This window comes from Uranotaenia lowii, chromosome 3 (genome assembly GCF_029784155.1).
Source record: "Uranotaenia lowii strain MFRU-FL chromosome 3, ASM2978415v1, whole genome shotgun sequence".
Classification (NCBI taxonomy): Eukaryota; Metazoa; Arthropoda; class Insecta; order Diptera; family Culicidae; genus Uranotaenia; species Uranotaenia lowii.
This window is the reverse complement of record NC_073693.1, coordinates 43,151,852-43,166,353: the sequence shown is the minus strand read 5'-3', so window position 1 is coordinate 43,166,353 and position 14,502 is coordinate 43,151,852. Positions and strand designations below refer to the sequence as shown.

At 39.0% G+C, this 14,502-nt stretch overlaps 1 protein-coding gene across 3 annotated transcripts in view; it reads right to left on the bottom strand.

Moving 5' to 3' along the window:
- The window catches only part of LOC129757396 (U-scoloptoxin(05)-Sm1a-like), a 40,894-nt gene extending 26,811 nt beyond the window's left edge, over positions 1 to 14,083 (bottom strand). The window contains exons 1-2 of one of the 3 annotated variants that reach the window (XM_055754611.1): positions 13,786 to 14,054; positions 13,511 to 13,722 (exon numbers count right to left, since the gene is read on the bottom strand). In XM_055754611.1, the coding sequence (XP_055610586.1) occupies positions 13,511 to 13,562 (52 nt within the window). In that variant the 5' untranslated portion in view covers positions 13,563 to 13,722; positions 13,786 to 14,054. Of the gene's footprint in view, positions 1 to 13,510 lie in introns of all 3 variants that reach the window. The other 2 variants (XM_055754612.1, XM_055754610.1) reach the window with 2 other exon arrangements.
- Between the last annotated feature and the right edge of the window lie 419 nt (positions 14,084 to 14,502).

Genomic DNA, 14,502 nt, shown 5'->3' with positions numbered 1-14,502 from the left:
GCATTATGAAGTTCATTTTACACTCGAACGATTAATACATTGGAACAAATATTTTTTTCATAATTTTCCCATGTAAGGAACATTTTAAAGTGATGAAAAAAGATCTTCAAGTTACATTTTGTGAAATTTTTCAAACAAAGTTCAATTACTCAAACAATTATTTTGTTAAAATTTTTTAAACTACAAGCATTGTTATTTTGCTCAATTTGGCACATTTTTCTAGAACATTTGATCTTTGTAAGATATTCCAGTTTCGAGATATAGCTAAGGAATCAAGTATCCCCAGGGATCAAGTATCCTCATTCTCCCCTACTGTTCCATACTCTGGGAACACTCATCTCATTATCTGAGTTTACCTTATTCTTCAGGATGCCACAACCAATCGGGAAACAGTCATAGCGCGAAGAACTACAGACCTATTTCGATTCTCTGTTGCTTGTCAAAGGTGTTTGAGTCAATTATCTACGAGAGACTTTAAAACGCTGCTAAACCAATAATAACCGAACACCAACATGGTTTCATGAAAAAAAGGTCAACCTTCTCGACTCTGATTAGCTACTCTGCCACACTTCATACAGCTATCAGCAAAAAGCAACAAGTAGATGCCATTTACATAGATTTCTAAAAAGCATTTGGTAAAGCTTCACATGAAATCGCCATCAGGAAAATAGATCGCTACGGCTTTCCGCCATGGCTCTACTCATACTTGACAAACCGACGAGCATTTGTGAATCTACGAGGAATCATTTCTCAGCCATTTGACGTCCCTTCCGGTGTTCCCCAGGGCAGCCACATACGACCACTAATCTTTATCCTTTTTGTTAACGTTCTTGCTTGTTTACTGCAATCCTGGTTCTAAATTGATGTACGCAGATATTGTTAATAGGATGAATAAAAGTATTTTGAAATGATCATAATTTTCATGCGACTAATTGGAGATTTTTGCATGACTGGATCCTGGAATAATTTGTATGCCCCCGGTTCTATGCCATTATAATCTGACTCAAGTTACTCATTTTGGAATCACAGCATATGGTAACTTTAAAATGGAAGAGATATAAACGTAGGGTACAACAATCGGTCGAATCATCTCCAGATAGTTAAAATTTTGACAATTTTGAAAAAGGCCAATATTTTCAATTTTGTCATTTTGCCATTTTTTTTCAATTGAGTTTTTATTGAAAATTTTGACAAAATTGACGAAACGGACAAAATTGCTTAAATTGTCAAAGTTAATAAAGGTTACAAAAATGACAATGCGCTGGGAGCCGCTGGACAACAAAAACGTTTGATGATAAGTGGGTGAGCTTAGTTTTGACAGTGAATGTTGAGGTGAGGCAAACAGGAAGAAAATAGAAAATCTCGATAGAAGTATAAGCACTGGTATAAGTTTTACTCTGTTACAAGAAACAATTGATTATCCTACTTTAAAACTTACAAATAATTATCATCACAGTAAAATTCCTTCTTAACCTAAAGTTAAAATTATCACAGATAGTTGTATTTATCACAGTACAGTTGATCATCACAAGTTTTCAAGTGAAATTAAAAAAAAATGATCACTAAAACCAAATTTCCTTCAGTTGGTGCAGAAAAGTTCAGGTTAGAATTTGCATACAGCATCGGAGAAGAATCAGTTCAGTCAGCCAGATTGCAAGTCACTAAAGCATACTTATTTATATCCATTTACTAACTAAAATCAACTGTATGCAATAGATCTACGGTAGCAGATATAACAAAAGTTTCTTTGCATAAAACATCTGCACGAGGATCGGGAACTAATTGTAAGTTACCAAAACTTAGTTAACATGCTGTGTCAAAATTATAATTGCCTCCTTTTTCTAGCTTTGATCTTCACAATACAATTTATTTACGAAGATTGCAAGGACTTTTTCCTGTAAACATTCCGAACAGACAAGATGCACAAAATCTAAAAATTTACAAGATTGGAATGAACAAAGTTGAGAAAATTGGCAATGTCGGTTAATTGACAAAATTGATAAAAATGACAAATTTGACAAAAACAAAAAAAAATTACAAAAACGATAAAATGAAAAAAAAAGTTGAATATAATTAAATCGATAAATTTGAAACATTGATTTTTTTTTTGAAAATTACCAAATTGTCAAAATTAACATAATTGACGAAGCTAACAAACCTGACAAAAGTAAAAAAATTGGACAAAATTCACAAAATTGATATAATTAACAAAATCGATACAATTGATAAACGTAATAGAAATTTGTCACTACTGCGAATTTTGTTAGTTTCGTCAATTTTGTTAATTGTTGATTTTTTCAATTTGGTAATTTAAAAAAAAAGTCGATGTTGTCAAATTTGTCGATTGGATTATATTCAACAATTTTTTGCCAATTTATATTTTTTTTTATTTTTGTCATCAAATTGTTTCCATTTTGTTATTTTTTTCCATTTTTGTCATGTTTGTAATTTTTTTTTGCTTTTTTTTTCATTGTTGTCGTTTGTGGTTGTCATTAAGTCATTTTTATCTATTTGACATTTTTGTTAATTTGTAAATTTTGTAACTACTTTTCCGTTTCGTCAGTTTTGAGCATTTTGTAAAAAAATTCAAAAATGGCAAATTTGTTAATTCAGTCAACTTTCTCAATTTTGTAAATGTTGTAAATTTTTCAATTTTGTCAATTTTGTCATTTTTGACAGTTTTATCATTTTTGTCAATTTATCAATTTTATCAATTATGTCAATTTTATCAATTTTATCGATCTTTTCAATATCGTCATTTTTGGCAATTATGTCAATTAGGTTATTTTGTCATTTGGGCAATTTTGGCAATTTTGCCAATTGATCAATTTCGTCAATTATGTCAATTTTGTCAATTTTGTCAATTTTGTCATTTGTGTCAATTTTATCAATTTTGTCAATTTTGTCAATTTTGTCAATTTTGTCATTTGTGTCAATTTTGTCAATTTTGTCAATTTTGTCAATTTTGTCAATTTCGTCAATTTTGTCAATTTTGTCAATTTTTTCAATTTTGTCAATTTTGTCGATTTTTGTCGATGATGCCAATTAGATCATTTTGTCAATATTGTCAATTTTATTTATTTTGCCAATTCATCAATTTCGTTAATTTTGTGAATTATCGTTTTTGTGAGTTTTAATATTTATGTCAATTTCTTCAATTTTGTTAAATTGCTCAATATTGTTATATTTGTCAGTTTTGTCCATTTTCCAATTTTTTCATATGTTTGACACATCATTATGTAGTGTTCAAACAACACTTCTCATAGTATGAAATTTCGAGATTTTTTTTTAAATTCAATTTTTTTTTCGAGCAAATTTCCATACTACATTCTGTTTCTCGTTATCTGTTGAATAAAATGCATTTAATTATCTTATTTGAATTAAATGGTCATCTTTTTATTTACATTTTATGATATTTATCAATATGTAAACGTTTAAGTTTAAAAAAAAAACAAAATTAGATTATGCAACTTAAAATCATAGGGTTATGGAATCTATTTTTTACAAAAAGGCATTGGAAACTCTCAATATACGTAGTGAAATATATCATTTGTTTATTTCTTCCTTCAAATTACTTTTTAAATTAAAACACGCATTTTCAGAGTCTATAAATAAATTTACTTTAGAAATTTTCTCGATTCAATTTATAATTTTCTCTTCTAGATTTTGAATCCCAGAAGAAAAACGAATCTTTCTTAACTTTCTGAATTGATATTTTTCGCAACAAAAGAAAATTTCAATTCTTAGTTTGATGTTCATGGAATAAGAAATTAAATTCAAAATTTGTTAAATTTTATTCCAAATTTTGTTGCTATTTCTTATTGACGTTGATAATCTGGCTGAAGGAAAATGTATTTTTAATTTTTTCAACGTTGGAAATTTTCTTTTTTTTTTCTTAGTTCTAATATTTCTTATCTATTTGTTATGAATCTTGGTTCATATTTTTCATGAGACTTAAGTTTTTATTTGCCAAGCTTCTTGTGTTTGAAGATGTTACTGAATTAAAACCTGATATCGAGTGTTGGATCAAATTATGAGCTATATTTACAAAGTCAACTTTTCTTATATCCTAGATTCGGTTTATTTATAAAGCATTTATGCATGAAAGGAAGAGTTGCTTTAAGTTGTTTTAAGTTTTCCTTACATTTCCATTGATTCTTTTCTTTTTTGTTTCGATTATAGTCGTTTTACTATCTTTATGGCATTCGCGACTTATTGATTCTTTTCGATGATGGAATTTTTCATGGAATCGCAAAGTTAATACCATTCTATTCTCAAACTTACTGAATACATTTTTAACATTTTTATGAAAAATCTTTTAAATCAATTTTACTCATTAGGTAGGTACAAATTAGGCGTTGTCACCGTGTCACCATAAATATGTAATGTGTACAGACCTGTGTTTCATCTTTATCTGTTTAGTTGTTTGGAGTATGTCATAGTTTGTACAGGCATATCGTTGAATATTATTTTACTTGGGTATTATGACATTCTCTAATATGACCGTACAAATGATCTGGGATGGGTAAATCCAAGTTATTTTATCAAAATGCTGACAAATGCTCATCTTTTTTTATTAGAAGAAGAAGATTTGCCTGAGTGTCCTGAGGATGTGTAACATTAAACCCCTTTATGTAGTCCGAGAAAAGTTTTTAATGCGATAAACCAAGCATACTGTACTAAAGTCACACCCCTGGCCAAACCGGAAACGGGAGAAAAATCGTTCCCGACGACGACGTTATCGATAAAAGCGTAGAGGTACGCGTCACAGCAAATCCAGTCGCTGGGAGTTCTATTATAGCCGCTCTATCCTAACCTACAATCAACCAGCAGACAAAACCACCCGGGCACGCCACATCCTTCACAACGAAATGAGGACTCCATCCATCGGTTTTCTATTTTATGTATAGTATTTACCGCCCCCCTCTAACCCTTTCGTTGCCACATCCTACAGAAAGCTTTCCACGTTGATCAACCACCATTGCAAAAAGCCGGCGGGCGAATCAAATTATGCTGATTGAAGCACAATTATTTATAACAATCGGGAGCGCGCCCTGCCAGACTGCTGCTGCCTTTAACGACTGAGCGGCGAAAGTTAGGCTGAAGTGGAAAATTTAAGGAGTCTCCCCCGATCCATCCACGATGGCAAAAGCAACGACTTTATAGCAGTTACTAGTGGGTGCGCTTAATCTGATTATACGTTGCCGATTAATGCCGGATGGACTTCACATTTTCCGTCCGCCGTATGGTGGTGGGTTGCCTGTTGTGGGACAGCAGCTAAAGTCCGAATAATTGGGGTAAAAAGGATGTGTGTGCTTGTTTGCTCGTTTATTCTTTTTCGTTGCGCGGTTTGGGGTGGCTTTCTCAGTAGTTTTTCCTCCGTTGATAGTTGTTGCAGCTCAGTCGAAGGGTGCATTTTATGACTAGTCAGAACGGAACAAGCAATGTTTTATGGGCGAGAAAGCCAGGAAATTTGTTAAAACAAAAGGGTACCGGTCACGACGGAAACACAAACACACCCCATGATTAATTGGCTCAGAATGACGTCACCGGTATCGGTAAGGATACTGTTGAAAATTTTTTCAAAAATGAATCTTCGATCACTAATTTATTAGGTAAATAAGACAACAGTTTTCTCCACCGTAGCTTTTATTACCTCTAAAAGAATCGAAAACATTTCATTCGAATTCGAAATTGATCCTTTTCCACTGATAAAGTGTGAAAAGATCAAACCTAATTAATATTCGTTCCATTTCTTGGTATCGGAACGTTCTCAACATCCGTAAACGAACGGTGGCATCTATTAATTTGGGCCGACTATCTGTCTTGATTCTGTTTCTATTCACACTTTCTGTTCCCAAAAGATTCGGTTTCCTTTCTTCGAAGCGTATTAAATAAACGGTTCCCTCCTTCTATTGGGTGTTGTTAATCCAATCGCACTAATTGCTATCAGATGTGCTGTCAGAAAAAGGACACTCTCCTGTTTTTCTCCTCTCCCTACCTTGTTGCGGTTTAGCCTTTCGAGAAACTTATCCGTCCCATGGTTACAACAACTAATAGTGATAGTTCTATGAAGCTTCGCAGTGCTATCGACTTTCTAGCATGCCACTGGCGTAAACTTTCTGGTCGCTTCATAGATTTATCCCGTATGTCCGATACAGTTAGGGGAAAGTTTACTGATAGCCAACGACGGCCTGGAATCAATGTGTTGGGGTTGGCTTATATGGTATATCACAACAGTGTACTTCAGATACGACGACGAATTTTGTTTTTGGGCTGAATTGTCAAGTCCTAAACAAGGATTGGTTTTTGAAGTTGTCTCGGTCGGTTGTGAATTCGTCCAAATGGGCACACATTCATGATCTGCTTATAGAAAAAATCTTCCCAATAAATTATCCTCCATTTGATGTCCATTTCCTCGAGGAACATTCAAAAAACTTACGTCCCACGTACCACTTTTTTCTGTTTTATTGCCTACTAAAAGGCGTTTAAAATTGTAACAAATTATGTTCTTATTAAACAACATTAGGCGGTTTTTCGCAGCACAGTTTCTCAAAAGTGAATGACTGGATATTTTCGCAAGTAGGCGGTAAGGGTACAGAAATGTCTTTTAAGACTATTTTAAAAACAAAGTACAGTAGAACCCCGCTAATCCGAGATTGTCGGGGGACGGACCACCTCGGATAAGTGAAACCTCGGGTTACACGGAATTAATCAAAAACCCTGTCATTTTGCTTTGGTTTTTCATATATTTAGGTGCATGGCTCGGTAAATACTGTGGTACATACCAGTCATGAGAAACGAAAAATAAGAATATGACTAATAAGCATCAATGGATTGAAAATCCGTTCAAAATGATACAAGTTTCGGCTTATATCTGCTGTATCATTCGATATTTGAAGCTAAATTTGGTTTTTATGTAGCCTAATAGTTCAAGCTTTTTCTTTGGAAACTTTAAATACACAAATTAAACTCTGTATCAGGATTAATTTAAAGAAAAGTTCGAAATCACATATCAAATTCCTCCAAAAAAAGTGGTTTTCGCAATGCGCTTGGTAGGAGTGTCTCTATCACGGACATCTCTTTGGTTTAACATAGCAGGGCGCGCCCAGGAAAGTCATTCTTGTAACAGTTGTAAAATTATATAAGTGATGGAAAAACCTAGTTCAACGAGCAACCCGTGTTCCAGCAAGATGTCCAGCAAACAGCCGGTTTCGAGCCATTCGGGTCCCAGCCGTCCGGGTTCCAGCCAGCCGATGAAATCGATGGCATTCCGCAAGCTGTTCGAGAGGGAGATTTCCGGAGATACCGACGACATGGACATTGAAGACGGCCTTGGTTACGACAAATACCTACAAGTTTGTCAAGTTAAAATCAAACTTGTCGATAAGCACTGGTTAAATAGCATGAAAATATTTATATTGCGGCGATAAAACACAAGCAAAGCTTAGTTCATTTAAAAATGGGGCATTTCTACAGCTCATTTCCTAGTAAGCGGACTTACATAATTTTGACAGCATTTTGTTGTGTGTTGTGTGTAACAATTTTTGACCGACCCATTTATTTCAAATTTTAATATTTACGATGCAAGACGAAACGGAAAACAAAATTGTAAAGTTTTCTTCAAAATCCATTATTATCGAATCAGTATCATCAAAAAATCAAATCTGTCACTGTGGTGGAGGACACAGGGCTGCGACGATTGGTGCCCCGCTTTTCAAAGGGAACGGCTGCACCATCGCGGGGATAGAAGCGGTTCAGCTGAACCTCAACCACTGCCACTCAGCACACCAGCTGTTGCGACAGATGGCATTTGAGGAAAAGCTGGACGTGGCGTTAGTGGCAGACCCGTATCGCAGGACCTCGGATGGCAGTAATTGAGTAACCGATAAATCCAAACTGGCCGCGATATGGGTTACATGAAGATACCCCATACAAGAGGTGGCGTCTGCTGGAGAGGAAGGCTTCGTGATAGCCAAGGTCAACGGGATCTTCGTCTGTAGCTGCTACGCCCCCCCGAGGTGATCTCTGGAGAGGTTCGGCGTCATGATGGAAAAATCATTGAAGGTCTCACGGGCAGGAGCCCCGTTGTCATAGGTGGGAACTTCAACGCGTGTGCCGTAGAATGGAGTAGTCGCCTTACAAACCCCAGGGGCCAGATTCTATTTACTGGAAGCCCTGGCAAGGCTGAACGTAGACCTGGAGAATGTACATAGGTGATACAAGGACCTACCACAGGAATGGGAGCGAGTCCATCATCGACGTCACCTTCAGTAGTCCGGGCTGGACGAGCGACTGGAGGGTAAGCTAAGCGTTCGCCGTTAGCGGTCACTTTGCGATTCGGTATTGAGTGGACACAAGTCCGCGGGCAGGTAGAAGAGGTACGACAACAGTGTAGTGAATACAGATAAAGATTGATGAAAGTGAGTAAAAGTGTATTCTAAATAAGTACAAAATAACACGTTCTACTCTAACATGAATAGAAAGTTTTGAACGTGTGGAATCTTGATGCTGTCAGTCTAAAAAATGGGAAAGAAAGCGTATGATGAAAGGTTGAAGAAAAGAGAGAGCGTATAGATTAATAAATTTTTAAGAGCAAGTTCGCGTCTTTTAATTTGTGAAAATTGATCGGAGGAAGTGTCCGAAAATTTTATTAAAAGTACGACAAACAGGAGCACGCCTCTGAAAGACAACACAATTCGACCGGAACGTCTTTGTCGAAATGTAAAATTGGTAGCGGAACTTGGAAAACCTGTCCTCGGAAAACCTGACGCGAGGTCTGCCCTCTGCAGGGCCATCAAGGCGAGCAACTCTGTGAGGACGCCAATGACAACTCCTGCCTGGTGCGACGCTTACAGGATTGTCATGGCCAACACGCGGAGCGGAGGTGTGCCACAGAAAACGTGCGAGAAATCGTCAATGAGCTGTTCCCACAGCACGGGAAAGCAACATGGCCGAGGGTCCCATACGACTGGGATACGAGTGAAGAGGAGCAGATTTTGCTATAGAGAAACTGCACGACATGGCTAAGTCCCTCCAGTTGAACAAAGCCCCGGGTCCGGATGGTATCCCTAATGTAGCAGTGAAGGCCGCGTTCATGGAACATCCTGAAATGTTTCGGTCATCACTGCAACAGTACGTGGATGATAGAGTCTTCCCAGACGTGTGGAAGCGGCAGCGATTGGTGCTCCTGCCAAAACCGAGCAAGCCACCAGGTGAACCATCAGCATATCGCCCAATATGCCTCCTGGATACTGCTGGAAAAGTGCTAGAGAAGGTGGTCCAGAGCAGGATCCAGCTCTACGCCGAAAATGCGAACGGCGATAAACAGTTCGGTTTTCGAAAAGGTCGCAGTACGGTGGATGCCATTCGACGTATCATCGAAGGGGCAGACGAAGTCAGACTGAAGAAGAGGGGAGGAGACCGGTTTTGCGCAGTGGTCATTCATATGAGGATTCCGGCATATATCTGTAGGATGGTGGAGTGTTACTTCCGTTACCGTCAACTACAGTATATGACCAGCGAGGGACTGGAAACAGTGAGTGTCTCGGCAGGGGTTCCACAAGGATCGATACTTGGCCCGGTATTGTGGAACATTGTCTACGACGAACTGCTGAGACTGCGTGACCCCACGGGAGTGAGACTTGTGAGATTCGCCGACGACGTGGTTCTCCTGGCATCGGGCCCATCAACCGAAGAGGTCCAGCTACGATTGCAGCTAGACCGTGCGCAATCAAATCCAAGCGTGCGATCAAGTATCTGGGGGTGTTGATTGACGACCGGCTGGGACAGCTCGGAACGTGATCGGTGGATCCATCGCTTGATCCCTAACGTCGGACTTTGGATGGATCGGAGACATGGAGAGGTGAATTTCTGCATGACACAGTTCTTGTCTGGTCACGGGTGCTTCATGTAGTACCACACCCGGTTTGGACACGTGGCCTCGCCATTCTGCCCAACCTGCGGTGACACAATCGAGACACCAGAGCACGTAGTGTTCAACTGTCCGAGGTTCGAAGGGGTACGCGCTAACAGACACGACAGCCGACAACATCGTGCGTCAATACTTGGCACGTGGTCAGCGATGGGTTCACCCGGATCATGACTGCCCTGCAAAGGAGTTGGAACCAGCACCAGTCCGCGACTGGTGTAGGGTGACTCCTTCGTCAGAGAGCTTCTGAGTAGTGTTCGTCCGAACCTGGCAGTAAAGCATACAAAGATAAGACTTTACCTTCTGCGTATGCCGAACTGCCTGGTACGTCCCGCGTCTGTGTGTAGGATACCTCCAACGTTACCTTCGCGGAGTATCCGTGTCGAACGCGCCCTCTGCGACGGAGGCTGTGGGGAAAAGACAAGACCTTCTCCGCAGTCGAACTCGTATGGGGAAAAGTATTCACGTCGCGGAGTACTCTCGGGTAGAGTGGTCTCACGTCGCCGTTGGATGAGCCACTCGAATCGGGTAGGTTGACATCACCGTCGAGATTCATCTGAGTCGCAAGCGTTAAAGCCCCGGACGTGTGCTGTGACAGGCACGAGTCTAGGATAAGCTGCTCTCGATTCGGCACACGGACGGGTAAAAAGCCTAGAGTTGCCAGCCCCAAAGTTGCAAGCCAAAAGAAGGATAGAGAAGTAGAATGCCCTTTCGGCGGGGCGGCATTCGAGTAGTGTGCGTCCGATCCTAGCAGTAAAGCATACAAAGATAAGACTTTACCTTCTGCGTATGCCGAGTTGTTAGGTTCGTCGCAAACGTTGTGTAGGATACCTCCACCGCCGCGGAGTATCTGAGTACAACGCGCTCCCTACGACGGAAGCTGCAGGGATAAGACTTGACCTCTTCGCAGTTGAACTTGTAGTGGGAAGAGTATTTACGCCGCGAAATACTCTCGAGTAGAGTGACTTTACGTCGTCGGCGGGTGAGTCACTCGAGTCGGTGTAGGATGACGTCTTTGCCGGGAATCATCCGAGTAGTTTTTCGTAAAGCCCCTGACGCGAGTCTAGGATAAGCTGCTCTCGATTCGGCACACGGACGGGCAAAGAGGAGAGGGCCTCGAGCCAAACCAAGCGTAGCCAAGATCTCGAGTCGTTAGTCTCTTGCAGTGGTCTCGAACAGAGGCGAAGTACACGATAGTCGTGCAAACCAAGCGAGCCTCGAGTTACGAGTAAAGGCCGAACCTCGAGTCGTCAGAGGAGAGGTCCTTAGTCTTGAATCGTAATAAAAGGCAGGGTATATATGCTGGAGTTTTGACTTGAAATTGAGTTAGCCGATGAGCGCTTAAGTGCGGACTTGGTCTTCCATCTTGGGAACAGCTTTCGATGCTGGTCCGGGTGGGAATTATGACCAGAGGCCCCAGGTGGACTTTATGGCGTAGGGATACATAGTATCATGAGTCGACCAATCAAACCCATGGACCCAGAGATGCATCACTGACCATACTGACTGGACACTCGATTTCGTTTGTTGGATAATTTTTCTAACAGTCCAGAGTGCGCATCGATCGATTTGAAGAAATGCTATCCCAGTTAGAAACTGCCACCCAACTTTCGAAAAAAAAAACAATTCAGACGATAAAATCTGGCTAAACAGGTACATTTTTCCTACAGGGCATGTTAGGTTCTCCACCTATCGTCGGTATTGCTAACCTGCTAAAATTGACGAAAAAAATTAGCCAGAAAATGATCGAATTTTTTTTCTAAGTGTCCTGTCAGTATGATCAGTGGTATAGCATACTGGGGGGACGCGGTGACTCGTCGTGCCTTGGAATGCAATCCGTAAAAAGGATTTACCACCTGGGTGATCAACTAATAAAAAAAAGATCCAATCTGTCAAAAGATTCGAGTTTAGGACATCAAAATCAGTTATCAAAACATAGGCGCCGAAAATGTTGTTCACTCCCCTGTGTGAATAAAAAAAAGTTCCTTGGCACACAAATCATGAGATTTATTGGATCATATTGATAGCACTGTCCAATATCTCCGACGACCTAAAAATCTACGTTCCAATATTGAAATTCACATTCAGTTGAAGTTCCAGATATTTTTTTACCAATTCAGCCCCTGGATTTATGCACCACCATTTCGGTTTGAGGTTTGAGAAAAAGTATTAGAACCGGAATGAGTAATAAAAACAAGAAAATATTCCCCACCTAAGCAAAAAATGCACTGATTTACTTTCAATCGACTCAACAATTGAACTGGAACTGCTATTTAAAATTGATAGTAATTTTTTTTGAGCTTTTGTTTTAGATCCCTAAGAAACACCGCAAATCATGGACTGAAAGAGCTATGGAAGTTCTTGGAAATAACTCTCTGCGTTGCATATTGGAGTTAAAATGTTATGAGCATCTCTATGTTAGTATGAATTCAGGCGTTTTTCCTAGAAGGACCTAAAATAATCACAAAACCCGATTTTCAATACCACAGCGAAGTATTTCGCGTCCTGAATTCAAACCTTTTATCAGATTTTGTCTATCATCTCTTGTGTTGATAATATTTGCCGCTTGGAAATACCAAAATTCATCACTTTTGAATAGAATAAAATAAAATAAAAATATTTACGTGCATCTTCTATAGTATTCTCTTTTTTGACAGTTTAGATTTTTTTTTTTTTTTTTGATTTGATGCTCTGGTAGTACCATGCTTATAATTTTATGAGATTCACTCCTGTAGAAATGAGAACTGCAAAAAACGCCTGAATTTCTGCATTGAACTTTATGTATTTTTTCATAGACTCTAAATTAAATTTTACGTTTAAATATGCCAGATGTCCGTTATCACACAACGCCTTCCTGTAGGCAAAGAAAACGTTTGCCTTCATTTCATTTGAGAAAAATTTGTTTAGAATGCTCTTCTTTCAACGATTATCCAAAATTCGTTCAACTTTCATTCTACCGAGGAATACTTTTAGATGATGAGAATTTATTTGTTTTTTTTTCGAGGTTACAGTTCAGATTTTTCCATAAAATTTTCGTTCAAGCAAAATTTTTATTTCTAGGTTTGAGAGTATCAGAAGGCAGCGACGTTTCTATTCCCAAATCTAACAACTATCAGAAACATACACACAACAGCTATAGATAAGACCGGTTGTATTTCAGCGTTCACTGTTCGCTAAGCTACCAATTTAGCCGCCGGATTGCTATGGAAACGCAAAACTATCCACAATGACGTTTGTTTCTTTTCTATTCGAGCCAAACCGAAGCTAATTGAGCTCTGGGGTAGCAAACAAAACTGAAACGCAAGCGAAACTGATATGAGTCAAGAAGAAAGATGTTTGCCGATATATTTTGTCTAAGTTGCTGAAAAACTTATTTTGATTATCCAACTGTTCGGTTGTACAAATACTAACGTTGGGGAGAATCAATTCTTTGCTTAAGCTTGTGTCAGGTGTATTCGTTTAACCTGGGTTCAACAATCAGTAACAAGCAATGAAAATGTCAGATTTCCCTAAATATTTGAAAATAACTGTTTGGCATAACTAATGTAGAAATTTAGTCGATTAACGCGGTTGACATACCTGTTTTGAAGACGGCAACCAGAACAATCGTCCCCAAAAGATATCGATTCATGATGATCCTGGAACTTAATTGGATCCGATGGAAGGGCGTGTTTCTTTATGGAATTTGTTGAGGTATCCTTTAGGCGTATTCCCTAGTTTTTTATGCCTAACTTCTGCACCCTTTTAGTAACTGGAATCTCACGTGAACACTTGTTCTGTAAATTTTGACACTAACATGAAGATTGTAGATACTTTTTTTTTCTTAAATTGCACCAGAAGGCTCAAAAAACAACCTGGTGAGTTAATTTTGAAGTCTGACTGGACTAGTTTAGATGCCCACGATCACTTCTTACAACTACAACAGCAGCCAGCTAGTGCTCGATCAGCAAGATATCATCCACACATGTTCAGGAGACTCATTCATAAATTGGATAAAATGAACTTAACAGACGACTCGTTGAAGCGCACCAGACCCGCACGCTATACGCCTGAACGTTGACTGCTTCGAGAGCCACTGCCGCACACGTGTGACGCGATCAAAACAAACCCCAAGACTGATTCATGCTAAACGAGCTGGCTGGCTGGCTGGTTTCGTCGATTTGGATGCGAATAGTCAGGCAGCAAAATAAAAACTGATGAATGAATTTGTGCGCTTGTCCCTCCTCGCTCGCATTTTCCGGCTCGTGAACGTGTGGCACCTGTTTATTGGAAATCATGAAACGGTTCATCATCAGATCTGGACTATGGGAAATACTTTTGAAATTCAAAAAACAAATCCAATTTACCATCAAATTACTAGATAATTGAATGTGTTTTTCATTATTTGTGTGCTTTAAATTTTTTAAAAGCAGATCCCACGAGTTTGTGAGATTGATTACTGTGAGAAAACAAACGCCTTAATTTCGTCTACAAAACAGATGGGAACTTTCTGTTTTGAAAAGACAGGCAACTTTTTGCGCCTTGCGTTATGCAACAAATGAGTTTTGGATGGCGGCAATTTTTCCTTATAT